Source organism: Chiloscyllium plagiosum, chromosome 25, assembly GCF_004010195.1.
Source record: "Chiloscyllium plagiosum isolate BGI_BamShark_2017 chromosome 25, ASM401019v2, whole genome shotgun sequence".
In the NCBI taxonomy this organism is placed as follows: domain Eukaryota; kingdom Metazoa; phylum Chordata; class Chondrichthyes; order Orectolobiformes; family Hemiscylliidae; genus Chiloscyllium; species Chiloscyllium plagiosum.
In genome coordinates, this window is record NC_057734.1 from 25,668,696 (window position 1) to 25,692,045 (window position 23,350).

General features: G+C 37.2%; 1 protein-coding gene across 6 annotated transcripts in view; it reads left to right on the plus strand.

The window, feature by feature from the left end:
* setd1ba (SET domain containing 1B, histone lysine methyltransferase a) overlaps positions 1-23,350 on the plus strand; it is a 135,259-nt gene that overhangs the window by 2,874 nt on the left and 109,035 nt on the right. For all 6 annotated transcript variants that reach the window (XM_043715747.1, XM_043715745.1, XM_043715748.1 and 3 more), the window contains one exon: positions 5,297-6,508. In XM_043715747.1, the coding sequence (XP_043571682.1) occupies positions 5,297-6,508 (1,212 nt within the window). The remainder of the gene's footprint in view (positions 1-5,296; positions 6,509-23,350) is intronic.

A 23,350-nucleotide genomic window follows, 5' to 3' on the forward strand; every position in this document is an offset into this window, starting at 1 on the left:
TATCGATGAACGGTTCATTATTAGAAGGCCAGCTAGCTCCGCTGCAAGTCATGTGGGATTGGTATGAATGAATCTCTGCACACGCCAGGTTCGCTGGTGTTGTTAAAAGGCTGCTTAGCAAAAGTTGCGCGTCTGTCGAGCTCTTTAATAAGTGACAGCAGGTTAGCTAACAGCGAGCGGGGTTGATGTTGCAGGGAGACGAATTGCCGCTTGAATCATAAATTTTGTGAGAAACATTTCAGATTGGGAAGTTTGATCTGAAGCAGGTGATATCTGCTATGCAAATTATTTCACTCATGTTTCTTGAGGTGGGAACTTTCTTATTTTTGTTCTTGGTTTCAGTATAATGTTTGCAAAAAATATTTTAAGCAACAACCTCCTGTAACTTTTTGTATTTAAGATGTTTGTTACATATTACTGTAACAATTGGCTTTTTTAAAAAGATGTTAGAAATCGTCCATCTTTTGGTAAATATCTTTTTTTGTGAACTCTTGTGCCTGGGAAAGTGTATCCCTACTCTATGCTAATTAAATTGATTTGAATTTCCATGAAGACTTTTTTTAGTTTCTTAATTAAATGGGTGGCATTGAAGCAAGCTTTTACACTGTTTAACCTGTTTAAATGGCGTGGTATTTGTTGAGCACATCAGAGCCAGTCTCCACCATGCCATAAAGTTGTCTTCTCTCCTGGACATCATACAGAGATTCACTGTCCTTCTGTCTGACAAAGAAACATGAAGAGGTCAGAAGGCCATAGTGACTAAGGCAACAAGGGGAAAAAATAATTTTAAAATTTCTTTTAAAGTCCTTTTTGACCAGTAAGGAATATGATTTTATTAGTAAAAAAAGAAAGTGTTTTCCTCTTGGTGTAAATAAATGGTCTCTGTAATATTCAGCAGTTTAAGTTGCAGTTTAACTGTCAGATTTATATAACTTGGAGCCCTTAAATGATCTTTACAGATTAAGGATTGAAAATTTTAAAAACTAATTAGTCAATTGGAGTATTCCCCAGTTTACTGGTACTTTCAAAATTTATCACTTAAGAAAACTCTCTCACCCAAACAAGTTGATATTTTTCCTTGTTCTTTGGTTCTTCTGGTATGTCCTAGTTGCCACTACATAAGGCTTGGAAGTGTGTGAAAGAGCTAACCATTGACCACCAGTAACCATGAGTGCGGTTGCAAATTACATTTTCTTTTGATATGACCAGTTAATGGAAACATGCTGTGGGGGAATTCTCACCTGTCACCTTTTCTCTATTGCTCTAGGTTAATCTGGTGATGTGTCTGGTCACCAGTCTGCCACTAACATTTAGATTGCACTGTAATTAAATTGGAGAGCTGCTTGCTTGATGAGCTAAGAAGTATTGAATGGATGTTACCCAATCTGTTAATAATTTTTAAAAACACTATGTGGTTTTGTGTTTCTACAATCCTTATATAAAATCTTGAAATGATACTCTCCAGAATGGCCAGGAGAGGCACACCAAATCTCAGAAACTGACTTCTTTAACAAACATCTCGGAAATGTAGGCTTTTTTTTGAACGAATGCATTTTTCTCTACTAGATTCTTGTAACAACTCTACCTATTGGATTATCTCAAGTTTATTGTTGCGAAAATGTAATGTAGTTAAAGAATAGTCATAAAGTCTTGTACCAAACATTTTTGTACCATTTCATTACCAGTTACAACTGTGAACAAAGCCTAGACAATTTAATGTGGTACGTATGAATAAACTGTCACGGTGACTTCAACTTGCACTGTTTATTATTCCCCTGACAAAAAAGGTGCCTTATGATGCCAGTGTCAAAAATTGCTTCATAAATCTGAAAAGATATTTAGTGCTTAAAATAATAGATCAATTTCTACTTGTATAGTTTGAAAAGTTTGTGAAGTTATCCATTCATTCACAGTTTCGGTCACACTGCATTCTAATCTAGTTGCAGGATATTCAGTTTTTTTAAACATTATGGGTTTAAATAAATATCTGTTGATGACATTGAGATGAACAGACCAAAAAAGCTAATGGGCCTGAACCCTAATATTGATTGATTTTTACTGAACTTGAATAGATTGGCTCTTGATGTCACAATTGACTTTGTATACCTGGTCGAGGCAGAAAATTAACTCCTCCTGATTTACTTTTGAAAGACCAACAACGTCTAAAAGTACAAATTTGGATGTTGGGTGTCAAAAAATATTTGGTTAGGTTTGGTTATAATCACTATGATTGAATTGACTCTAAGTGATTACAGTGTTTGGCTCATGTACGGATAATTACCAGGTGGACTAGGTACCGGTGAGCTGCTGGGAACTGCGGAACTTTACTTCAGTTCAAATGTTTCCTTTTAGGGAAGGGAATAACGCTAACATATGTACAACAAGATTCATAGAATAAAATCAATAAAAATTCAGTGTATTTTATGTGCATTTCTCATGTCGTTTCATTATACATTTTATTATCTCTTTTTATGTATTTATTTGAATCCAGGAGCTTTAGTTCTAATTTTATGAACCATTTAAAATAGAACATATGAATATATTTCTAATTTGAGTAGTTTACTGTTGAAAGTAGCTTTTAAAGCCTATTGAGGCAAACACTTAATTTCTTCATGCCCAGTACATGCTTTGAGTTCATTTGTAACACTCTTGTTTTATAAAAAGATGTTAAATATGTAAAAACATGCATAAGTTCAAAATGTCAGCATATAGATGTATTTTCCTTGTGCAGTCAAAATGTTTGATTTTAAAATTTATAAGTACTGTAATGGTAAAACTTTTCCTCTGTCTGTGTTTGTGTTCATTGTAACTTTTTAACACCCAAATGAGTAAAATGTGACAAATTTAATTTAATTATGTAGTGTTTAACTAGTGTAGAGTAATTTCTATTATCTCTCAATCTGAAACATTATTAAATATTTTATTTTGCTCCCTTTTCTACAATACAAGCAGGATTATAACTTCACTAATTCCAAGAAAACAGCTGACAAAAGTGCTTTGTCAGCGTCACTTTGACCAATATATTGAAGTGTGTATGATATGATTGCTTCCAAATTATTTGCTCTGCTTTACTTTGGATAAAATCAGACATCTATTTTTAAGATCTCCGTACTGCCTCTTCAGAATTATATAGTTGGGATCATTTACTAACGGAGGGAGGTCTTAGAGGCATATTATGTAGCTAGTGACAGGACGTGTATATTGTTAATATTCTCATTTTAGATTGAGATTTTTGTTTGTAAACTCTCAAGTTAAATAGATAGATATCTGCATGTATGAATATGCGGAAGCACCATCTATTAATCAATGATTTATTTAAATAGCCTTTAAGGAAAATGTGAATAGAGTGCAATTGCATAGATGAAGAGCTGAACTTTTACTATGAATGTGTGACTTGAAGGGGAATTTGCAGGTGGTGGAGACTTCTGCTACCTTTCTCCCTCCATGGTTGAGGGTTTGGAAAGTGCTGTCAAAGCTTTATTAAATCTAGGAGCAATTATGATATTAAGAATTTGGATTGATAATGAATATCAAATAATGAGTTGCAATATAATAAAATTATGAATATTTTTTAGTGTGCTAGCTTTATAGATGTAGTAGTATTATTTATTTAAATTGATTGATTGACTCATTGGTATTGAAGCTCACAGTAAAGTTCAGCTCTTCGTCTATGTGCTGGGGGTTAGGATGAAGACAAGCTGTAATAACTCCTAAGATTAAATAGCTTAGTCAATGCTCTACACTGAATTTGCTCACAACTTGAAGAAACATCTCTTGGATGAGACAGTGAATATTGTATTAGATACTGTAGTCCAGGAAATAAATCAAGGGAAGTAATGAGATGGAGGCAGAGGGGAAATGACTGATTTTAAAAACTTCAGCTAGGAATTTATAAATAAAATTGGTTCTTTTTACTAAGTGAATAACTTGTCCAGGAACATATTGAGAATATTTGATTTCTGGCTCAACTCTTAATTGTAATAGGAGTCTTTTAACATTGGTCTTGCATACACAAATTTGGATCTTTTAATGGCAATTATTAAATATCAAGTGTTTATTTCTGAGGTTTTGTATTAAGTGGTACTCTAACTATGTTGTAAAATACTTTGTTTAGCTATTTTCATTTTAAATAAAGCTAATTCACATTATACAGTAACAATTTAATTCTATTTTAGAATTGAATAACAGTACTCATGTTTCAGTTTCAGAAGACATGCTACTGAACTTTTGTATATATTTTCAGACTAGATGAATGTGTATACTATATTGTTTGCTAACATTGTAGTGAAATGGTCTATATAGACCATTTCACTACAATGTTAGTAAACAATATAGTATACACATTAATATAGTCTGAAAATATACTTTTAGACAAAATGCTGTGGTTAAAAATAAGTTTGCACTTTTCTGCTTCTGAGCTAGGCTAATTTGGAGAAAGGACAGTGAATGTTGTGAATCAGTCAATTGGAGTCAGTCAGTTATAGGGGATAAGTTGGAATGTGGAGTTGTGGCCACAATCAGTTCAGGTGTGATGTTGACTGGAGCAGGCTGGAGGGTCAGAATGGTCTATTCCCACCTCTAATATGTTTCTAAGCCAAGATTGCTGAGCAGGGTGAATCAGTGTCTTTCAGTTTGTTTCCATGCCCGATGCATTGTACAGCAGCAAAATTATAAATGAGGTAGCCTTGGCTTTGTGCATGAAACAGTGTAGCAGAAATTATAAAAGTAAGTTAATGGAACACTAAATATTTCATGCTAGTCACAATGGTGCTGCACATGAGTATGATGCCGTAAGTGTAATGATATGTTTTTGGTGCTATCTGCTCTGTTTTCCCCCTCTTTATCTCAAGCGCTCACAACAACAGGAGACTCCATTCCTATCAGCAGAACATCAGAAGACATACCAGCAGAAGTAGCTGTACACCTAAGGGCCAGCTGTGGATTGGCTGTAGCCAAGGCTTGGGAGGCACCCTTCACTGTCATGATTAACTGATTCTGCTAACTTCACAACTGAGCTGCGTTCCTAATTACAATTTATACTTTTTATATTTACAATGTTAAGTTCCTCTTCTCTTTGTTGACAGATTAGTTGATTTAAGAAACTTTATTTCTGTTCTGCCATTAGGCAATGTTAAGAATTCAGTGTTTGAAAACTGTTCTAGATGGTGCAGAAAATTAGAGCTATCTTTAATTATGTAGAATTTCATTTGGATAAAACTTATGTTCTTTTTCTCTCCTTCTTTCTTCCCCCCCCCCCCCCCCACCCCCACCCCCACCCCCACACCTATTGCCACAGGTTAATGATCCACAGAAATCTCGAACTGGTGAAAATTACCTATCCATGGGACCATCTGTAACCCCAAATAGTAGTACCCCATTTTCCCATGACACTGCTTATTCCAGTTGTCGTCAGGATACACCAAATTCATACAGTCAATATACGCCACAATCCTCCCAAGGTACACCACATACACCACGGTTGGGAACCCCCTATTCGCAAGATTCCAGCTATTCCAGTCGACAGAGTACACCAGCTTATTCTTATACACAAGAATCTGGGTACAAATCCAGAAGACCTGATTCTAATTTTCAGGATTCCTTCAGGAGAGTGGGTCACCATTACTCGCATAACACAGGATCGTACAGAGGTACAGAACTACCAATTAACACTTACAAGTCAACTCGCTCAGAGGGTGGGTCATATTCACATAACACTGCAGCAAGCCAGTCTGGGATAATCTATCAGTCAGCCTTTTCTCCGTACCAAAATGTGCATTCTGCCCAACCACTGTATTCCCGTTCTTTGGAGCAACAACATGGTCAGACATCCAGAGACCATGATTACAGAAGACCTGTGCCACCATCTGAAACCTTTGGGCATAATAATGCCACTTTGGATGTTGTTCCTGTAAAGGAGAAGGCAGAAGATCCAGTTTCTTTGGAGAGTAACGTCCTAAATGATAAAACAGCTGTTTCGTTTAGCAAATCTCCTGAAAGGGCTAAGACTCCTGAAACTCTAATGTCTGAAACACCGAGTAGCTCAACACAACCCAACAGTTTAGATTCTCGTATTGAAATGCTTCTGAAGGAGCAGAGGACAAAACTTCCTTTCTTTGACCAAGAGTCTGATGTTGACATTAAGTTGGAGCACAGTCCCATATCCTCTTCTTCCTCTCAGCTTTCTCCATTACCACTTCCGGGGTCAAATACTCACTTGCTTCAGCGAGGTCCTACTCCATCATCACGTCCCTCTAGCACGGGCCTAGAAGATGTTAGTCCAACTCCTCTACCAGATTCAGATGACGAGGATCCTACTTCTGAAACTGTTCAACAAAATCAAAGCTCAAGATCAGCATCAGAGGCTAGCATGACACCTGTTGATCAGTCTAGTCAGCTGAGCAGATTTTCCACATCTTCAGATGGTAGGACTCCTGCATCTAAAGCAGAGAGCTGTGAGGCAAACAAAGAACCTGCTGAACCGACACCACCTCCTGATGCACTGGAAGAAGTAAGTAAAATCATTTCAATACCTAAAGATTGCACTATAATTTAGAAACACTTTGACTGAATGGAAAGAAAATGATTTCTCACCAGATTCCTGAGGTTCTTTGTCTGCAAAGAATTACCTGTCTTTTCTGGGGGGGGTGGTGGTGGTGGTGGAGTCAGTGGCTAAAATTTGAATCTAATTATCTACCAGCATTGATTCATGTGCTAATCAGGATACATTTTAATAGTCACATGAACAATTTCATTTTGCTTTTTTTAGGTTTTCTTAGGGGGTTTCTGGTAAGACTGGTCAGAGCCAACAAAAAAACTAGATAAATATGAGATGATTCCATGTGCTTCAAAACATTATAAAACACAGTATAACATTGAGTCACATAAGGCGATATTGGGTTTGATGACCAAAGCTTGGTCAAAAAAGCAGGTTTTAAGAGATGCCTCAATGGAGGCAGGTGAAGTGGAGAGATATAGAATGAGATTTCAGGCCTTAATATGTAGGCAACTGGTGACGTGGCCACAATGGTGGAACCATTAGAAGTGAGGATTGTTGAGCAGACTATCTCAGCTGTTTTGGGGCTGAAACAAATTGTCGACATAAGGAGGGATGATCCTATGGAAGGATTTGAAAACAAGATGAGAATTTTTAAAATCATAGCATTGCTTTACTGGGAGCTACTGTAGGTCACTGAACTTGAGAATGGTAGGTGAATGTGACTTGGTGCAAGTTAAGGCATTGGGTGAAGACTTTGGATGACTTCAAGTTTTACTGAGAGTAAAATGTAGCAGGTCAGCCAGGAGTGCACTGGAATAGTCAAAAGTTAGATGTAATGAAGAAATACATTTTGTGATTTCCTTACATGCTGTTAATATAAATTGTCCTAACTCTTCAAATTTTTGATTAAACAATGTAGGCCAGAATTGTTCAGCAGATACTGATATGCTTCACTCATTGAAAAGTGGTGCGGCAGTGTATGTTTGAAATTTCATTAAATTACGGCTGTTAGTCTAAGGCTTAAGAGGCAAGAAAAATACAATGGGCACATGATGCCAACATTTATACCAATACAATGGGTTTGTATTTTTGAAAAGTGTGTAAACTATGACCACTTTATGGATACACAAAGGAATAAAATTATAGCATGGAAGCCGGTTAAAAACAACCATTCTATTCAGATTTGTAATTAACCAGTATTTGGCTTACTTCATTGGATTTAATGTTTAAAATGATCATAGACTCCTCATATGACACTGGGGATCATTTAGAACATTATAGGAACATGTGACCAAGGAACAATTGTAATCACTCTGCCCTTCAAACCTGCTCCACGCTTCAGTAAGAACATAGCTGATCTGATTTTAACCTCAACTCTATATTTCTATGTATCCCCGATAGTCTTTCATTGCTTCCGTAATCGAGATTCTATCTACCTTTGCCATACAAGTATTTAAATATTTATTATGCTTGTGTCAACTCGAAAAGTGCGATCCACTTGGTCCTACTTCCCCTGAGGTTATTTTTTTCTGTTCCTCGTATCTCCAATTCCTTTTAGAAAATTACTGTTGAATTGATTGCTGTCATATCCTTAGGCATTGTAATTCATATTGTGACATTCTGCTTAAAAATAATTCTTTGTCTCCCCTCACGAGCAATATTGAGTGAGCAAAGAGCTATGAATTCCATTTTGCTTTCTATTTCCCTTCAAGAGCTATCTTATGAAATCTTTAAGATTCATTCAGTTTTTTCCTGGGACTATCTCAGTCTTGGTTCTTAGAATGCACTCCAGTTTTTCTTCAGTATCCCACTTATTCACCAAAGTACCAATGAGCCCACTTGCCTTCAACTTGCTCCAGAGGTATGTGGCAATATTTCTGAACAGGTTGGTTAGAAAATATCTAATCCTTCTGTGAGCTCCAAGCTGTGTACGTTTCTTTAGATGAAGTAAATCAATGCTTTTCATAACTAGCTGTCATATCCTGAGACTGGTACTTAATTGTTCAAGTTGGACATCCTAAGATCCTATTTAGGTCACCAGCTATGCACATTGTGCTGATAGTTTCGGGGAGTTTTCTAAAATTCCAGAACCATGCAGGTGTACCATTTAATTAATTTTTCCCACTGTTTGTTTCCATTCCCAACTTTGTATTTATTTTATTTTTATTAAGTTACATCTCTCACCTTTCTGGCAAAATCTCCCACTGACTCCAGATTCCTCTCGACCTACATCTAATGGTTCTAAAAATAGGGAGCTGGAGTGATAGTGAATGCACTGATTATGATTTTCCAAAATTCTCAAGATGCTGAAATAGTCTTTGTGGATTGGAAGTTAGTAAATGTAACTCTTGTTCAAAAAAGGTTAAAGGAAGAAAACTACAATCCAGATGGCCTGACATCAGTCTCTAAGAAAATGCTGGAATCTATTATGAAGGAAGCCTTAGCAACGCACTTTGACTGAACATACCATGATCTTCTAAGTCAAGTAGTTTTACAAAATGAATTCTGTTTGACAAATGTTCTGGAGGTAATTGAGGATGTAATGGGTTAGATGAAGGGGAGCTGGTAGATTTACGTGGAGCATTCCATAAATGCCGCACCATAGGTTAATATCCATTATGGAGCTGGCAGTTTATTTTAGCATGGAGAGAGGATTATCTAATAGACAGGAAGCAGAGAGTTTGGACAAATGCAGGATTTTCACATTGCCAGGTTCTAGGTAGTGCCAGGTAGTGGGCAGTACGGTGGCACAGTGGTTAGCACTGCTGCCTCACAGCGCCAGAGACCTGGGTTCATTTCCCGTCTCAGGTGACTGACTGTGTGGAGTTTGCACATTCTCCCCGTGTCTGCATAGGTTTCCTCTGGGTGCTCCGGCTTCCTCCCACAGTCCAAAAATGTGCAGGTTAGGTGAATCGGTCATGCTAAATTGCCCGTAATGTTAGCTGAAGGTGTTAATGTAGGGGAATGGGTCTGGGTGGGTTGTGCTTCGGCAGGTCGGTATGGACTTGTTGGGTCGAAGGGCCTGTTTCCACGCTGTAAGTAATCTAATTCTTGTAATCTAATTCTAACCAGTGAATGTCCTAAGAATCTGTGCTGGGACCTCTGTTATTTACAAACTGTGTTAATGATTTAGATGAAGAAGCAGTGAAAAGCATATCGAAGTTTGCTAACAATATAAAGCTAGTTGGGGATGTCAGCTGTAAAGAGGACATGCAAAGGCTGTAAAGAAATATAGACTGGTTAAGTGAGTGTGCAACATAGTGGCTGATGAAGGATAATTTGGGCATTTGTGAGATTATTCCCTTTTGCAGTGAAAATAGAAAAGTGGAATTTTTCTTACAAGGTAGAACTCTTTAAATGTTGATGTTTGTAGACAGTTGGATTCCTTATACAAGAAGCACTGAAGGTAGCATGCAGATACAGTAAGCAATTAGGACAGCAAGTGGCATGTTGGACTTCACTGGAAAAGAATTAGAATACAATTGTGCAGCCCTTTGAGATTGCATCTGGAGTACTGTTTACAGTTCTGGTCTCCGTATCTAAAGAGCGATATATCTAAGAAAGGCACTTGAGATGATGCAGTGAAGATCAATTCGATTGAATTCTTGAACAAGAGTGTTTGCCTGTGATGAGATCCTGAGCAAGTTGATCCTATATTCTTGAAAGTTTAGCAAATAAATATGAAACATGAGTGGAATACACTCAGGATAAAAGGTTGATTCTTTGGGACTGAGATGAACCCTTCAGTCAGAGGATTGTGAGTCTTTGTTTGCCCCAGAATATTATGGGTGTTCCATAATGGAGTATCTTCAAGACAGATTTATAGATTTCATTTCTCAGGAGTCTAGACTTGTGGGGAATAGGCAAGAAAGTGGAGATGAGGCAGAAGATTAGTTGTGATCTGGGTGGTGCAGAATGAGAGGCAGAATGATAATCTGCTCCTGTTTCTCATGTTTTTATGCTCCCTGCTGTTGCATGTTCATTTCAAGTTATCAGATATGGAGAACTTTGTTACTTTCCCCATTTCCATGACTAATGCAATGAAACATGCGATGTCTCTCGAACTGATATCTGCGGTACTTTGCTTGTACTCCCTTAACTATTGTTTGCATCCTTTCATGCAGCCACTCCCTTATCAACTTCAAAATATTAAGTTTTATTTCATGCCTTTCTATATTGTCAAATAATTTTCTGTGTAATAAGACGTCCAAGGCTAAACTAAACGGAAGAAACATCAAATCTCCTGAGCTAACACAGTTCTGTATTCAAGAAAATCCAAAAACTTGAATCCATGTTGACTGTTGCTTTTTATTATTTTATAATTCACCTTTCATCCTTTCCAAATATTCTGTTATTTTCCCATATGTGATTGCTAGGCTCACACATGTATAGAGATTCCTGATGAACGTCGATTTTCCTGCTCCTCGGATGCTGCCTGACCTGCTGTGCTTTTCCAGCACCATTCTAATCTTGACTCTGATCTCCAGTATCTGCAGTCCTCACTTTCACCTCACACATGTATAGACCTCTTAAATTTTCTTTTTTTTTAACAAACTGGTGCCAGATTTTTACTTGCTGTACTTCCTTGGTATATTTTGTGAATCCTTTAAAATGTTCATCAAGATGTGATCAGTTTTATATGTCCATTCTTTTGAGATCGTTTGAAATCCATCAGATCAGTCCTTTGATCCCTTTTAGTGCCCTCAGTCTGTCCATTTCTTCATGAGTAATTTTCTCTACTTGTCTTTTTGAAAGTGTACTCCAATTCATTTCATGAAAATAAAACATTTGATAAAGTGATCTGTCACTCTATATTTATTCATTATCATATCTTTCCAGGACACTCAGGATTTGAGCTTTTTTCTTTATCTTATTTGATTTTCTTAATATATTTCTTGCCTTTATTTTCTCTCCTCCCTTTCTCCCCCGCCCTCCAACCCATGTTCTTGTGTGAAAGCAGTTTCCTTCAAGTAAACCATCTTGTCAAATCTTAATTCAGTGGAGTGAAGAGCTATTTTGGATTTAAGCCTGTATTTTCTGCCTGCCCTGGTGGTGCCTAACTGTGCTGTGCTTAGTGAAACCGGGCTCCCAGTCAGCCTCAACAGGATTATGTGCAGGACCTAATGTATTTTTTCGTCTTAGTTGTGATAAATGTGAAGTGACTTGTATGGTCTTTCACATTGAATGCTTCAACAAGCTTCTCGGCTTACTGTTTTCACGTTTGTCTAAATATAACCATTCAACTGCAAGCTCGCTTTCCTTAAACATAAAACCTGTGCTTCTTATTAAATTAAAAATATAAAAAAATTGAATGCAGCAGAGAGAAAAGCAAATGCTGAAATTACTCATAGTTTTTGTATCTATCCATGCACCCAAACTTGTAGCAAGTTTCTTCATTACACCATTGAGGAATAAAATACAGCCTACATTTCTCAAAGTCAAGAGCACAGTTTTTTTCCTCAAAAGTGATGAGTATATTTTTTTAAAAGCACTGTTCCTAAACTAGGTTCCATCTGAAGGTTATCTAGAATAACTTGGATGTATCTTTTATGATACAGGCAGAGCAGTCACATACACCTTTTCTATAGTTTGAAATTCATAATGAGTTTTGAGAAGAAAACTGAGTTTTAATTTTTAAAATGATCGCAATGTGTTATGCAATGATAGGACACCAGTTCACCTCAATAGTGGTAAGGTGCTACTGGACCACCTGCTAAAGTGTAAGTGAACGCAAATTGCTTTCCCATGAGCTTGTAAGGGAAATTAAACATTGATTAATTGGATACCCATGCCAGTCTTGCATATGTATAAAGTGCTTTGTACGTACAACATTGAATTGTTGTAAGAATTGCTTATTTCAGTGCCTATTGATGCAGCTTCATAAGTAACAATCTATACTTTTTAGCATATTATTTAAGCATTAACCTTTTTTTTTCTTAACTGCATGCATTTTCACAAGCTGTGAAGTGTTGTGTTCAGATTGTTGAAATATAATTGGCTGCAGCTGCGGGTTTCTTTTGGGTGTTTGCCAGCACATGTTTTGAATACCATGTCTGAAGTATAAGTACAGTATATATGATGCGGTTTAAGTGTAAATCTGATGCAATGGTTTATATTCTATTGCTTTCAGGATGCCTTGTTAAGATTTGTTTTCTGACTATTACAATGTATTTGCTATAGTGTATTACTGCTAATAGCAGATATTCTAATAGTTCAACATGACACCCAGATGATGTTTAATAATTTCCTCCACTACAGTTTGATCTCTTTGGCAAGTTGAATCATCGGCTTTCACATAGAATTGCAGCAGTAGTGCTGTTGGAATAAGTTTGGGAAGCTGTTTTATTATAGTTGTAGATTGAACATCCTGCAATGATAGTGTGCTTGGGGTTGAATGATAAATATTGCCTTCAGTGACAGACGTATAAAGTGTCTTGTTCTGTTTTGGATGGTGTCAACTGTACCCATTCAGGTTTTGAGTCTCACGATTTTAGCTGTCCAAATACTGAAAAGGATAGGGGGAGTTAATAAATGGCAGTCGATCTCACCTCAAAAGTGACCAGACTGTCAGTTTTGGTGATGATGTTGAGGGATACGTTTTTGTCAGGTCTGGAAAGAATGTCCCCATGTTCTTTGAGCAGACCTACAAAATTATTTTTCCCAGTTCAGCGGATAGCTTGGGCCTCTGTTTAACCTTTCATCTGAAAGATGTTTAAAATATTGGAGTAAGTTATCAGTATTTCACATATTCTAATCTACATTTTATGATCCAGTTCTCTCCAGAAACTTAGCCCACAAATTTATACTCAGTTGAGAAAACAAAAACTAAGCTAAGGCTGATATGTCCAAGTGCAAGACAATGACCACCTCCCCAGTCTTTAATGACGTTGTCATCACTAAGTTCCATTACCCAGTCTTTAGTCACTGTAATTGATTCAATCACTGGTGATCTCGAGAATGCCTGTGGTATGGGAATAGTGATTATAACTCTTTTGAAGGTTGGGGATGTTGTTACAACTTTTCTTGTTAAAGGCAGTCAATGGCTGCCCTTGGGGTCACTCTTTGCTTCGTAATAGGACTTTTATGTCAGAATTTTCCAGGCTGAAGCTTTATTATAGAGAACTGAGCACAAATGCTATATTAAAGTTAGTGCAATTGGCTTAATGTTGCTATTTATGATTCTTTGCATTAGTGTGCTGATGATTGGGTGGATGCTCATGAAGCAGTTGAATTTGAGTCTTTTTGCTTTCAGTGAATATACCTGGGAAATTTTCTATGTTGTTTTGTTAAATGCCAGTGTTTTTGGCTGTTCAGTTGGCTAATTCTAGTGGGGCAGTTTTAAGGGTCATACTTCCCTGTGTCATAGAGTAATAGAGCTGTAAGAGCATGGAAACAGACCCTTCGGTCCAACTTGTCCGTGTCGACCAGAGAGCCTAAATTAATCTCGTGACGTCTGCCAGCATTTGGCCCATATCCCCCTAAACCCTCCCTATTCATGTACCCATCCAGCTGCCTTTTAAATGTGGTAATTGTACCAGTCTCCACCACTTCTCCTGGCAGCTCATTCTATACATGCACCACCAGCTATGTGAAAAAGATGCCCCTTGGAAGTCTTTTAAATCTTTCCCCTCTCACTTTACACCTATGCTTTCCAGGTTTGGACTCTGCTATACTTGGGCAAAGACCTTGGATATTCACCCTATCTGCACCCACATTCAAAAAGAATGGGTACTCGATGAACACCGTCCATCGACGTCTCAGCAACAAACCCAAACAAGCATACAAAACACCCAGAAACCCTAGTCACTCTCCCGACATCAGAGACATAGAGTCATAGGGATGTACAGCAGAGAAACAGACCTTTGGTCCATTCTCAGAAGTGACTGCCAGACTACTCAGACCTCTTGGCACCATGGTAGCCCACAAACACACTAAAACAGCAGCTAATGAACTTAAAAGTCCCTCTACAGACAACAAGCAAATCGAATGTCATTTACCAAATACCTTACAGAAACCGTAACAAACACTACATTGGACAAATGGGCAGGAAACTAGCCACCAGGATACACGAACATCAACTAGCCACAAAAAGCCATGACCCACTCTCACTAGTATCCTTACATACAGATGAGGAAGGACACAACTTTGACTGGGACAACACATCCATCTTGTCAAACCAAACAGAGACACGCACAAGAATTTCTAGAAGCATGACATTCCAACTGGGACACTATCAACAAACACATCAATTTGGATCCCATCTATCACTCTCTCAGAAAAGGAACTGGAAATGGCATCACCAACCCAAAGAAACTTAGAGACATAAATAGAAAGTGGGCCATAACACCTGTGCTTCATCGGAAGCTCTCTGTTACCTAGTATGGTGACAAAACGTCTGAAAAAGAACCTTCCAGCTCAGCGAACAGACTTACATCCAGAACCTCAACCTAAGCTACACATCTTCTCTAAACTCGCTAAACCACATATGATTTTATAAACTTCTGTAAGGTCACCCCTTAACCTGCAGTGTTCTTGCGAAAACAGCCCCAGCCTATTCAGCCTCTCCCTATAGCTCAAACCCTCCAACCCGAGCATCATCCTTGTAAACGTTTTCTGAACACTTTCATTTTCACAACATCTTTCCGATAGGAGGGAGACTAGAGTTGCATGCTGTATTCCAAAAGTGGTCTAACCAATGGCCTGTGCAGCTGCAACATGACCTCCCAGCTCCTATACTCAATGCACTGACCAACAAAGGCAAGCATACCAAATGCTGCCTTCAGTATCCTATCTGCTCATGACTCTACTTTCAAGGAACTATGAACCTGCACTCCAGGGTCTCTTTGTTCAGCAACATTCTACAGTACATTACCATTAAGTGTAGAAGTCTTACCCTGATTTGCTTTTCCAAAATGCAGCAGAGCACATTTATCTAAATTAAACTCTATCTGCTGCTCAGCTCATTGGCCCATCTGATCAAAATCCCGTTGCAATCTGAGGTAACTTCCTTCGCTGTCCACTACACCACCAATTCTAGTGTCATCAACAAACATACTAACCATACCTCGTCTGTTCACATCCAAATCACTTTTATAAATGACGAAAGACAGTGGACTCAGCACTGATCCTTGTGGCACACCACAGGTTACCAGCCTCCATACGGAAAAACAACCCTTCACCACAACTCTGTCTCCTACCTTCAAACTAGTTGTGTATCCAAATGGCTAGTTCTCCCTGTATTCCATGTCCTGTGCTGTCAAATGTTTGTGCCATTAACATTGGATGTTGAGGTGAACATAATGGTTAGACTAAATCGTTGCGCAAAAATTTATGCCGGCTACTAGTAATTTCTGTTCTGAAAGAAATGAAAGAATTGTAGATGCTGTCAATCAGAAACAAAAGCAGCAATTGCTAGAAAAATTCAGCAGATCTTGCAGCATCTATGGAAAGAAAGCAGAGTTCACATTTTAGGTCCAGTGACCCTTCTTCAGAACTTGTGATTTTTGGTTCATGGTTTAGGAATGTTTGTGGAAACTCTGTTCCCGTTTTCACTGGTGCTAATTTGCAATTAGTTTGCCAAAATGTCAGTTTATCATTTTTGGTGCATGTATTGGTTATTTCATGCTAATGTGGTATGAATGGTAGTAAGAAACAAGAGTGAATTTAAATAAAAACACTTGGAATCATAAATTATTGCTGACCTTAAAATATTTCAAATTAGGTAGCTCAGTTTGCAGCATATTTTATGCAGAAACAATTTTGTTTCACAACAAAGCCCTGATTTTGGTTGCTCTTTGTAGGGAAGTGAATGGGTTGAGATACCGGTCTTCTGGACAGAATGGGGAGCAAAACAGAAGGGGAGCCATAACAGTGTCGAGTAGCATTTGACAAAGATCTCCAGTCAGGTCAACTGAACAAAAGCATATGGTGCCTGGGGGAAATTAAAGACTGGGCAAGGACAAAGTTTAACTTAGAATAACAGAAATACTTCACATTAATTTATGATCTACAATTTTATATAGTGTTAGAATTGTCATCTGTTTTTAGCAGATGACTTCTATTGAATGCCTTCAAGGATAGTTACACAGTTCAATTATCTATATCTTGAAGTAACCTTAAAATAAACACATTACTGGCAATGTATGTAGATTATATAATCAGACATGTCTGCTTCTGTAGCTTATATGCTTCCCCCTCTCTCCCTCCTGTTCTGCTGCCAAAATTCTTATTAATGGCTTTTTTTTTGAGACCTACCTTTTTTAATGCTGTCCTCAGCTAGCCTCCACTTATTGATCCCTCAGTAGCATCAACTTGTCCAAAATACTGTGCACTGAGTTCCAGACTCTCTCACCCTGTCTTTCCCTGGGTTCTCATGCCTCAGATTGACACTTTCAAGATTGTATATCTCCTTTTCAAACCTCTGCGCAACCTCCTTTGTATGTGCTCAATTACCTTGTCCCTTGGCATATATTGACAGCTATCTTAGCAGAAGATTTCTTGTTCCCTCAACTGTACTAATGATGTCTTTAACAGCTACACGATATTCTGGATTTCTCTGGTTCTTTAAAACTTTTCTTGATGTATTCATAAGTTATCTTCAGATTATCCCTTATGGCCATGTCTTTGGCTGCTTATCTTAGACTGTATTTTGACTCATGATTTTTACCATATCTTTGTTATTTTGCATGGCTTTCTTTAGATGAGGATTTCTATAATAAATATAGTCATTTCAATTTGAATGGATATGTCCATGTTCATAAATGTCTGTACAGAGACTGCCTGAGTATGGAATTAGTTTTGCAAATCTTGGTGACATACTTGGGTTCTTTGCAAACATTTCATGAGAATGCTAGTGTTGTTAGCTTTCTTTCAGTGTGCTCTGAAATCAGGCACAGCTGTAAGAATGATGATAAAGTTTTTTTTCACTAAATTGGTTGTTGACGTTTCTTCTCAAACTCTCCATGTATCTTCACCTTCATCTTACACATCAGAAAATGTTCAGATAGTAAAGATCTGATAAAAGTTGGGTTATGTTTTAAACATCAACCCTAAAAACTGACTTTTATAGCTCTAAAATAGCACAATTGGTCAAGGTCAAATTTTATTGCTCATTAACCTGATGATGACCTTTTACTTTTTATTTTCATTCATTCTGTTGTGGAAAGAGTTCCTTTGTTTCCTTTTTGATCTAGATGTGTGATCCATAGACATTCCATTCATTTCTCTGTGGATTCTGAATTATATGTGTAATGTTGACAGTGGTAGTATTTGCAGCAATCAGTAATTGTCAATGATTACTCTTCAGTGAAATTAATTTCCCAATTTTGGGAATAGTGTTTCTTAAGGATATGAAATCTAGATTTTTTTAATCTGAAGATAACTTATGAATACATCAAGAAAAGTTTTAAAGAACCAGAGAAATCCAGAATATTGTGTAGCTGTCAAAGACATCATTAGTACAGTTGAGGGAACAAGAAATCTGTCTTTGCATTCATCCTTTTGAGAAATCTTTTTTACAAGTAGACCCCTGCATTACTGTTATTCTTTTTCTCAAGGAAAACATAAGGCTTGGTCCTAGTATATTTTTCAAGCCTCAATCATATGGCTGACTCAGGATTGGTGTTGATACAGAATGAGACTGGTCTTACCACTATTTCAGCCAGTAATAGAAGATGACAAACTTGCATTCATGCAATTTATTTATAATTGAAAGCCACAAAACTTGCCAGATGTTACTGTCTCATGTAGATTATTTAAATAACATAATATTGATCTTTGGGCTGTATTAATGTCCTGAGCCATGAGGCGTGGGTTCAAGTCCCATTTGATGCAGAGATGTATAATAACATCCCTAAACAGGTTGATTAAAATTTCTGTCATGACTCTTCAATGTTATTATTGAGGAAAAGTCCCTCACAATTCTAATGTATTTGTCCATGTTCTCTCAATTTGAGACAACCCTAGGCACAAGCAGGTGGTTTTTCATTAAAGTTCAGTACAAATCTGTCTGTCTGTCTGTCTGTCTTCCTAATGAATTTGACATCTGTTCTAGCATCTGTTTCTAAGTGCAGTTACATTTTTCTTGGTTCAGTAATACTGAAGAACTGGCACATGGACTTGTCACTGGTTTTTGAAATCTTGTAATATGGAGGAGACCTGGATGGATGCACATCACTTGCTGATACACTAATCTGCTTGTTGACCTAAGCTACTGTGTTTTTTTTTGGTATATTTGTGAATTTGGTTATACTTGTTGTCCATTGTTAGCAACCTCAAGTTCAAGTCACAAGATTTGAGTGAGGTGAAAGCCACCCAGTAATAAAAGGCTTTCTTATTTTCACATCTCATCGTTTTGATTGTAAATCAGAAGAAATAAATTGCCTTTGTATGTTATCAAAATATTAAGGTTTGTGTGATGTTAAAACTGTGTATTAAAGATTTAGTACATATGTGGGGAGAAAAATGTAATGTATAAATATAAGAGCATGTCATAGCTGCATCACTGCTAGGATCACTACTAATGGTAAATGTTTGACGTTCTTCCTATTTGGATGGAAGGAATTTTAATACATGTTGTTAGATCCATCTATTCAAGCCATTAAGAGTATTGATTTGGCTGATTTCTGGGGTAGGGCGGAGCGTTGGGTGAGATGTTGAATATAAGACAGATTAGTAATCCTAAGCATCAATGTTTTTGGCTTGATTCATTTTGGGTTAGTGAAGCTCATTAGCATCTCATCTTTAGTTTTTATTTCATAGACAAAATAGGTTGAATTAGTTGCGTCCAGCATGATCTTTTCCTGGACTTAACCAGAAACACCAGGCCTCCATGCGGAAATTGGGAGATTTTCTTTCGAGATGATAACTTGAAAACTTTGTGGGTCAGTCTTTGAAATACACAGTTGAGGGACCATCAGAGAATTAGCATTGTTTCTCTCTTTCACTTTATCTCTCTTACATGGTTTCCTCCTCCTCGCTTTTATTCTTCCCCACTGCCATCATTCAACGATGCAGATCCATTTCTCTCCTCTTTCCTTCCTTTCTTCCTTTAATCAAATAGAGATTGGGAGTACAAGTTTTGACACTTAAGCAAGTGAACTTGAAGCATAATATTGCATCCAGATTGACAAATCAAAAACATTTACTTGTTATTTCTATTGTATGATTAATAATATGAACTTGTCATATCTGTATGGAAAATTGTAATTTGCTTATTTTTATGTTGCAAAGAAAATAATCTAATGCATATTGCTTAATGATCATGCCTTGCTACACTAAAGTATCTATTTAATTCAAATTAAAGATGGGAGAATGCCCATGATGGCATGTGCAGATATTTAGTACATATAATAGAAGGTCCACATTTTAAACTTCAGGTTGTGCTTACTATATATTTAGCAGTAAAGGTGTACCCTTGTGTTTATATTTGTAGAAGGTATTTGGTAAGATGCAGTTTCGAAGGTTATTGTGGAAAATAAATGTTCATAGTGTAGAGGATAACACATTGGCATGGATAGATGATTTGCTAGCTAATGGGAAACTGAGAATAGGCATGAATAAGTACTTTTATGGTTGGGAAGATGTAATGAGTGATTTGCTACAGGGATCAGAGATAGTGCCTCAACCTTTTACAATCTTTGTACCTGTAAATGACTTGAATGGAACAAAGGTATGATTGCTAAACTTACTGATGACATAAAGGTAGTTAAGAAAGCAGATTGTGAACAGGACCTAAGGAGGTCACAAAGGGATTCAAATAGCTTAAGTGAATTGGCAAAAAAAAATTATAAATTTGAGTATAATGTTGGAAAATGTGAAATTGCTCGTTTTGATTGGAAGAGTTTAAAAAAAGCATGTTATTTAATTGGTGCGATATTGCAGACCTCTGAGATGTAGAGGGATCTGGGTTTCCTCATGTATAAATTGCAAAAACGTTACAAGGCAGGTACAGCATTATTGTTATTGTTGTAAAGGCAATTGATTACAACAGTAGGGAGGTTATGCTTCACTATACAGAACATTTGGTCAGACTAAATTTGGAGTACTGTGTACACTATTATTTTCCTAACGGAATGAGAGAAGGTTTACTAGACTAATGCCTGGAATGAGCAAGTTGTCTTTCAAGGAAAAGTTGGGCAGACAAGACTGGTATCTGCTGGAGTTCAGAAGGGGTAACTTGATTGAAACATACACCAGGACAAGACCCCCAGGATCTTGTGTGTGGCAAGATGTTTTTGATGAGAAAATCCATAATTCGGGATCGCTGTTTCAAAGGGGTCTCTGATTTAAGACATATAATGAGAGTTTTTTTAAATTCTTGTGGGTTATGAATCTTTGGAACAGTCACAAAAGGCAGTGAAACAAGAGTTTTAGAATTTTTTAATGCAGCCACAAATAGATCCTTTATAAGCAAGGATGTGAAAAATTTTGGGAAAGTGGAGTAATCGGATCTGCCAAGATCTTGCTAAATGGTGGAGCAGGTTCAAAGGGCTGAGTGACCTATTTCTGCTCCTAATTTGTATGTGTCAATAAATATCAAGAAAAAGTATTGGGTTTTGAACCTTCCTATCTCTAGAATCTCATCCAGTCCTCCAACCCTCCAAGACCAATGCGATTTGCAGTTTATGACAACTTACGTATCCCCAACCCCCTTCGCTCAACACCAGTGCTTGAACTGTGTAGGCTTCAAACACTGGAATTTACTCCCTGTTTACAACCTCTAACTCCACCTCTAATATGCTTCTTAAAACCTACTTCACACCGGCTTTTGGTTGTATGTCCTCATGCTTATTTCTTTCGCATAGTGTCAATCTTTTGTCTGATTACATTGCTGCAAAGTGCCTTGGAACATTTTGCAATGCAAACGTTTTGATATAAATGCACATTATTTGTGGTAACAGCCCTTCAAGGAACATCTCCAATTGCCTTTTTTAGCTGTGAGCCAGTAAAAGTCGATGTCCTACTCAAAAGAAAAAGGAAGCATACAATGATTTCCTCCTTTTGATCTTTGTACAGATTTTAGTGCATTGAGTAGACGGTGGCCAGTTGTGGAAGCCCTTGCCAAATTTTCTTTTGCTACATTTGGTATTTACTGACTGAGCTACCAACGAGAAAGAATTACCTCAGTGGGGTTTCTAATGCACTCAATTGTTATCACTTCTCGCTATTTAAACTCTTATTTGCAACATAAGGTAAAATAAGAAAAAAGGTTAAATATTAAGTTGTTTCAGATCAACTACAGTACTTAACCCGCAGAGTGGGATTTTTAGGGAGATTCAACCCTGTTTAATCACTAGTTTTCATCAAATGTTTAACTTGCTTTAAATGTGCCACTCTTTGGTTCCCGTCAGCACTTAATTAGCTCCACAATAATTACATTCCCAGAGTAGAGCAGCTGGAGTTGCTAAAATAAGCTGGTAGATGTGCTTCCAAATGTTGCTCTCTGTTCCCTTTTGCATTTGCTAAATCTTATACCTTGAGTCACACTGCACGGAAACCGACCCTTTGACCCAACTCGTCCACGCTGACCAGGTTTCCCAATCTGAACGAGTACCATTTGCTTGCATTTGAAATTTTAACATTTGTGTTGCTACTTCAGTACTATTTCCCAAGAGTTGTGATTGTATCTGAAGTTGATCCTAAATTGTCACAGCTCAGATAAAAATAAATCACCAGACAATGTACCTTTAGCACCTGTAGAAAAATAACATCACTTATTATTTGTTCTTCATGTATGTGTCTGACTGAAGTGTAGTATATTCTTTATATCACATAATTAGTATTAACAGCCGTTTATGGTACTGGATGTTACTATTTTTTTGTTTGTTGGTGGCACCCGTTTACCTGTCTCTGTACCTTTTATCAGTTAACTATATATATATATATATATATATCATTTTTAAAAATTAATTTTTTTTGGCCTAATTTGAAGAAAATCATCTAAAACATTTCTGTTAGCAAGGGTGAGAGCTGAAATTGTGATTGGAAATTATGCATGAAATCATTCGTGATCAAAGGAAGGGCATCTGTCTTTAATCCCCATTGGTCATGCTGGCCAGTTTAATGATGATTTGGGTAGGTCTTTTTGCCCACATTTCCCATTGGTTTAATGCTAGCCATATACCAATGAATTCCCCCTTTAAGCTGAGGACAAGTGAGCATTTTCCTTTTGATTAGGCTGAAAATTGTGTTTGAGGAGCAATCATACACCATCTGCAAAAATATATTGATCTGCATAATTTAATATGACACACAATCCAACTGAATATCTAAATCAATCTTATCTGGTTTATTTGATATAGGGAAATTTTTGTTTATTTATTCTTTGAATGCGGGGATTATTGGCAAGGCCAGATTGTATTGACCATTCCTAGTTGCCTAAGATGATATTGAGCCAGATAACCTATGAATGTTGAGTTTTAAAATATATATGCAGTCAAGTTTTTATCACAAGATACAATTTGATGTGTTTTTGGCACTATATGCTCATCAGAATATGGACTGTACTTTTAAGAAAAAGTATAGGTTCTGTGTAAGTTCCTTCAAGCATGAAGTGATCTTGTGAAGATTAAGATGTCCAGCTTTTTTGGTATAACTGGAAGAGTCCTATCGAGTGAATAACATAAAGTTTATTTCATTACTGTAATGATGTACAGATTATATGAAATGACCTTTTATTCCTACAGAGACAGTGTCTCCTACCAGCTTTGTTTACTCAAGTCCTCATGATATCATCACAGTGGGTGCACTCAATCAAGAATTTAGATCCATTACAAACACTGGCAAGGGTTCTTAAAACTGTAGTTCATAGGCGGGCCACCAGAATGGAAGAAGATGTAGCTTGTGTTGCCAGGG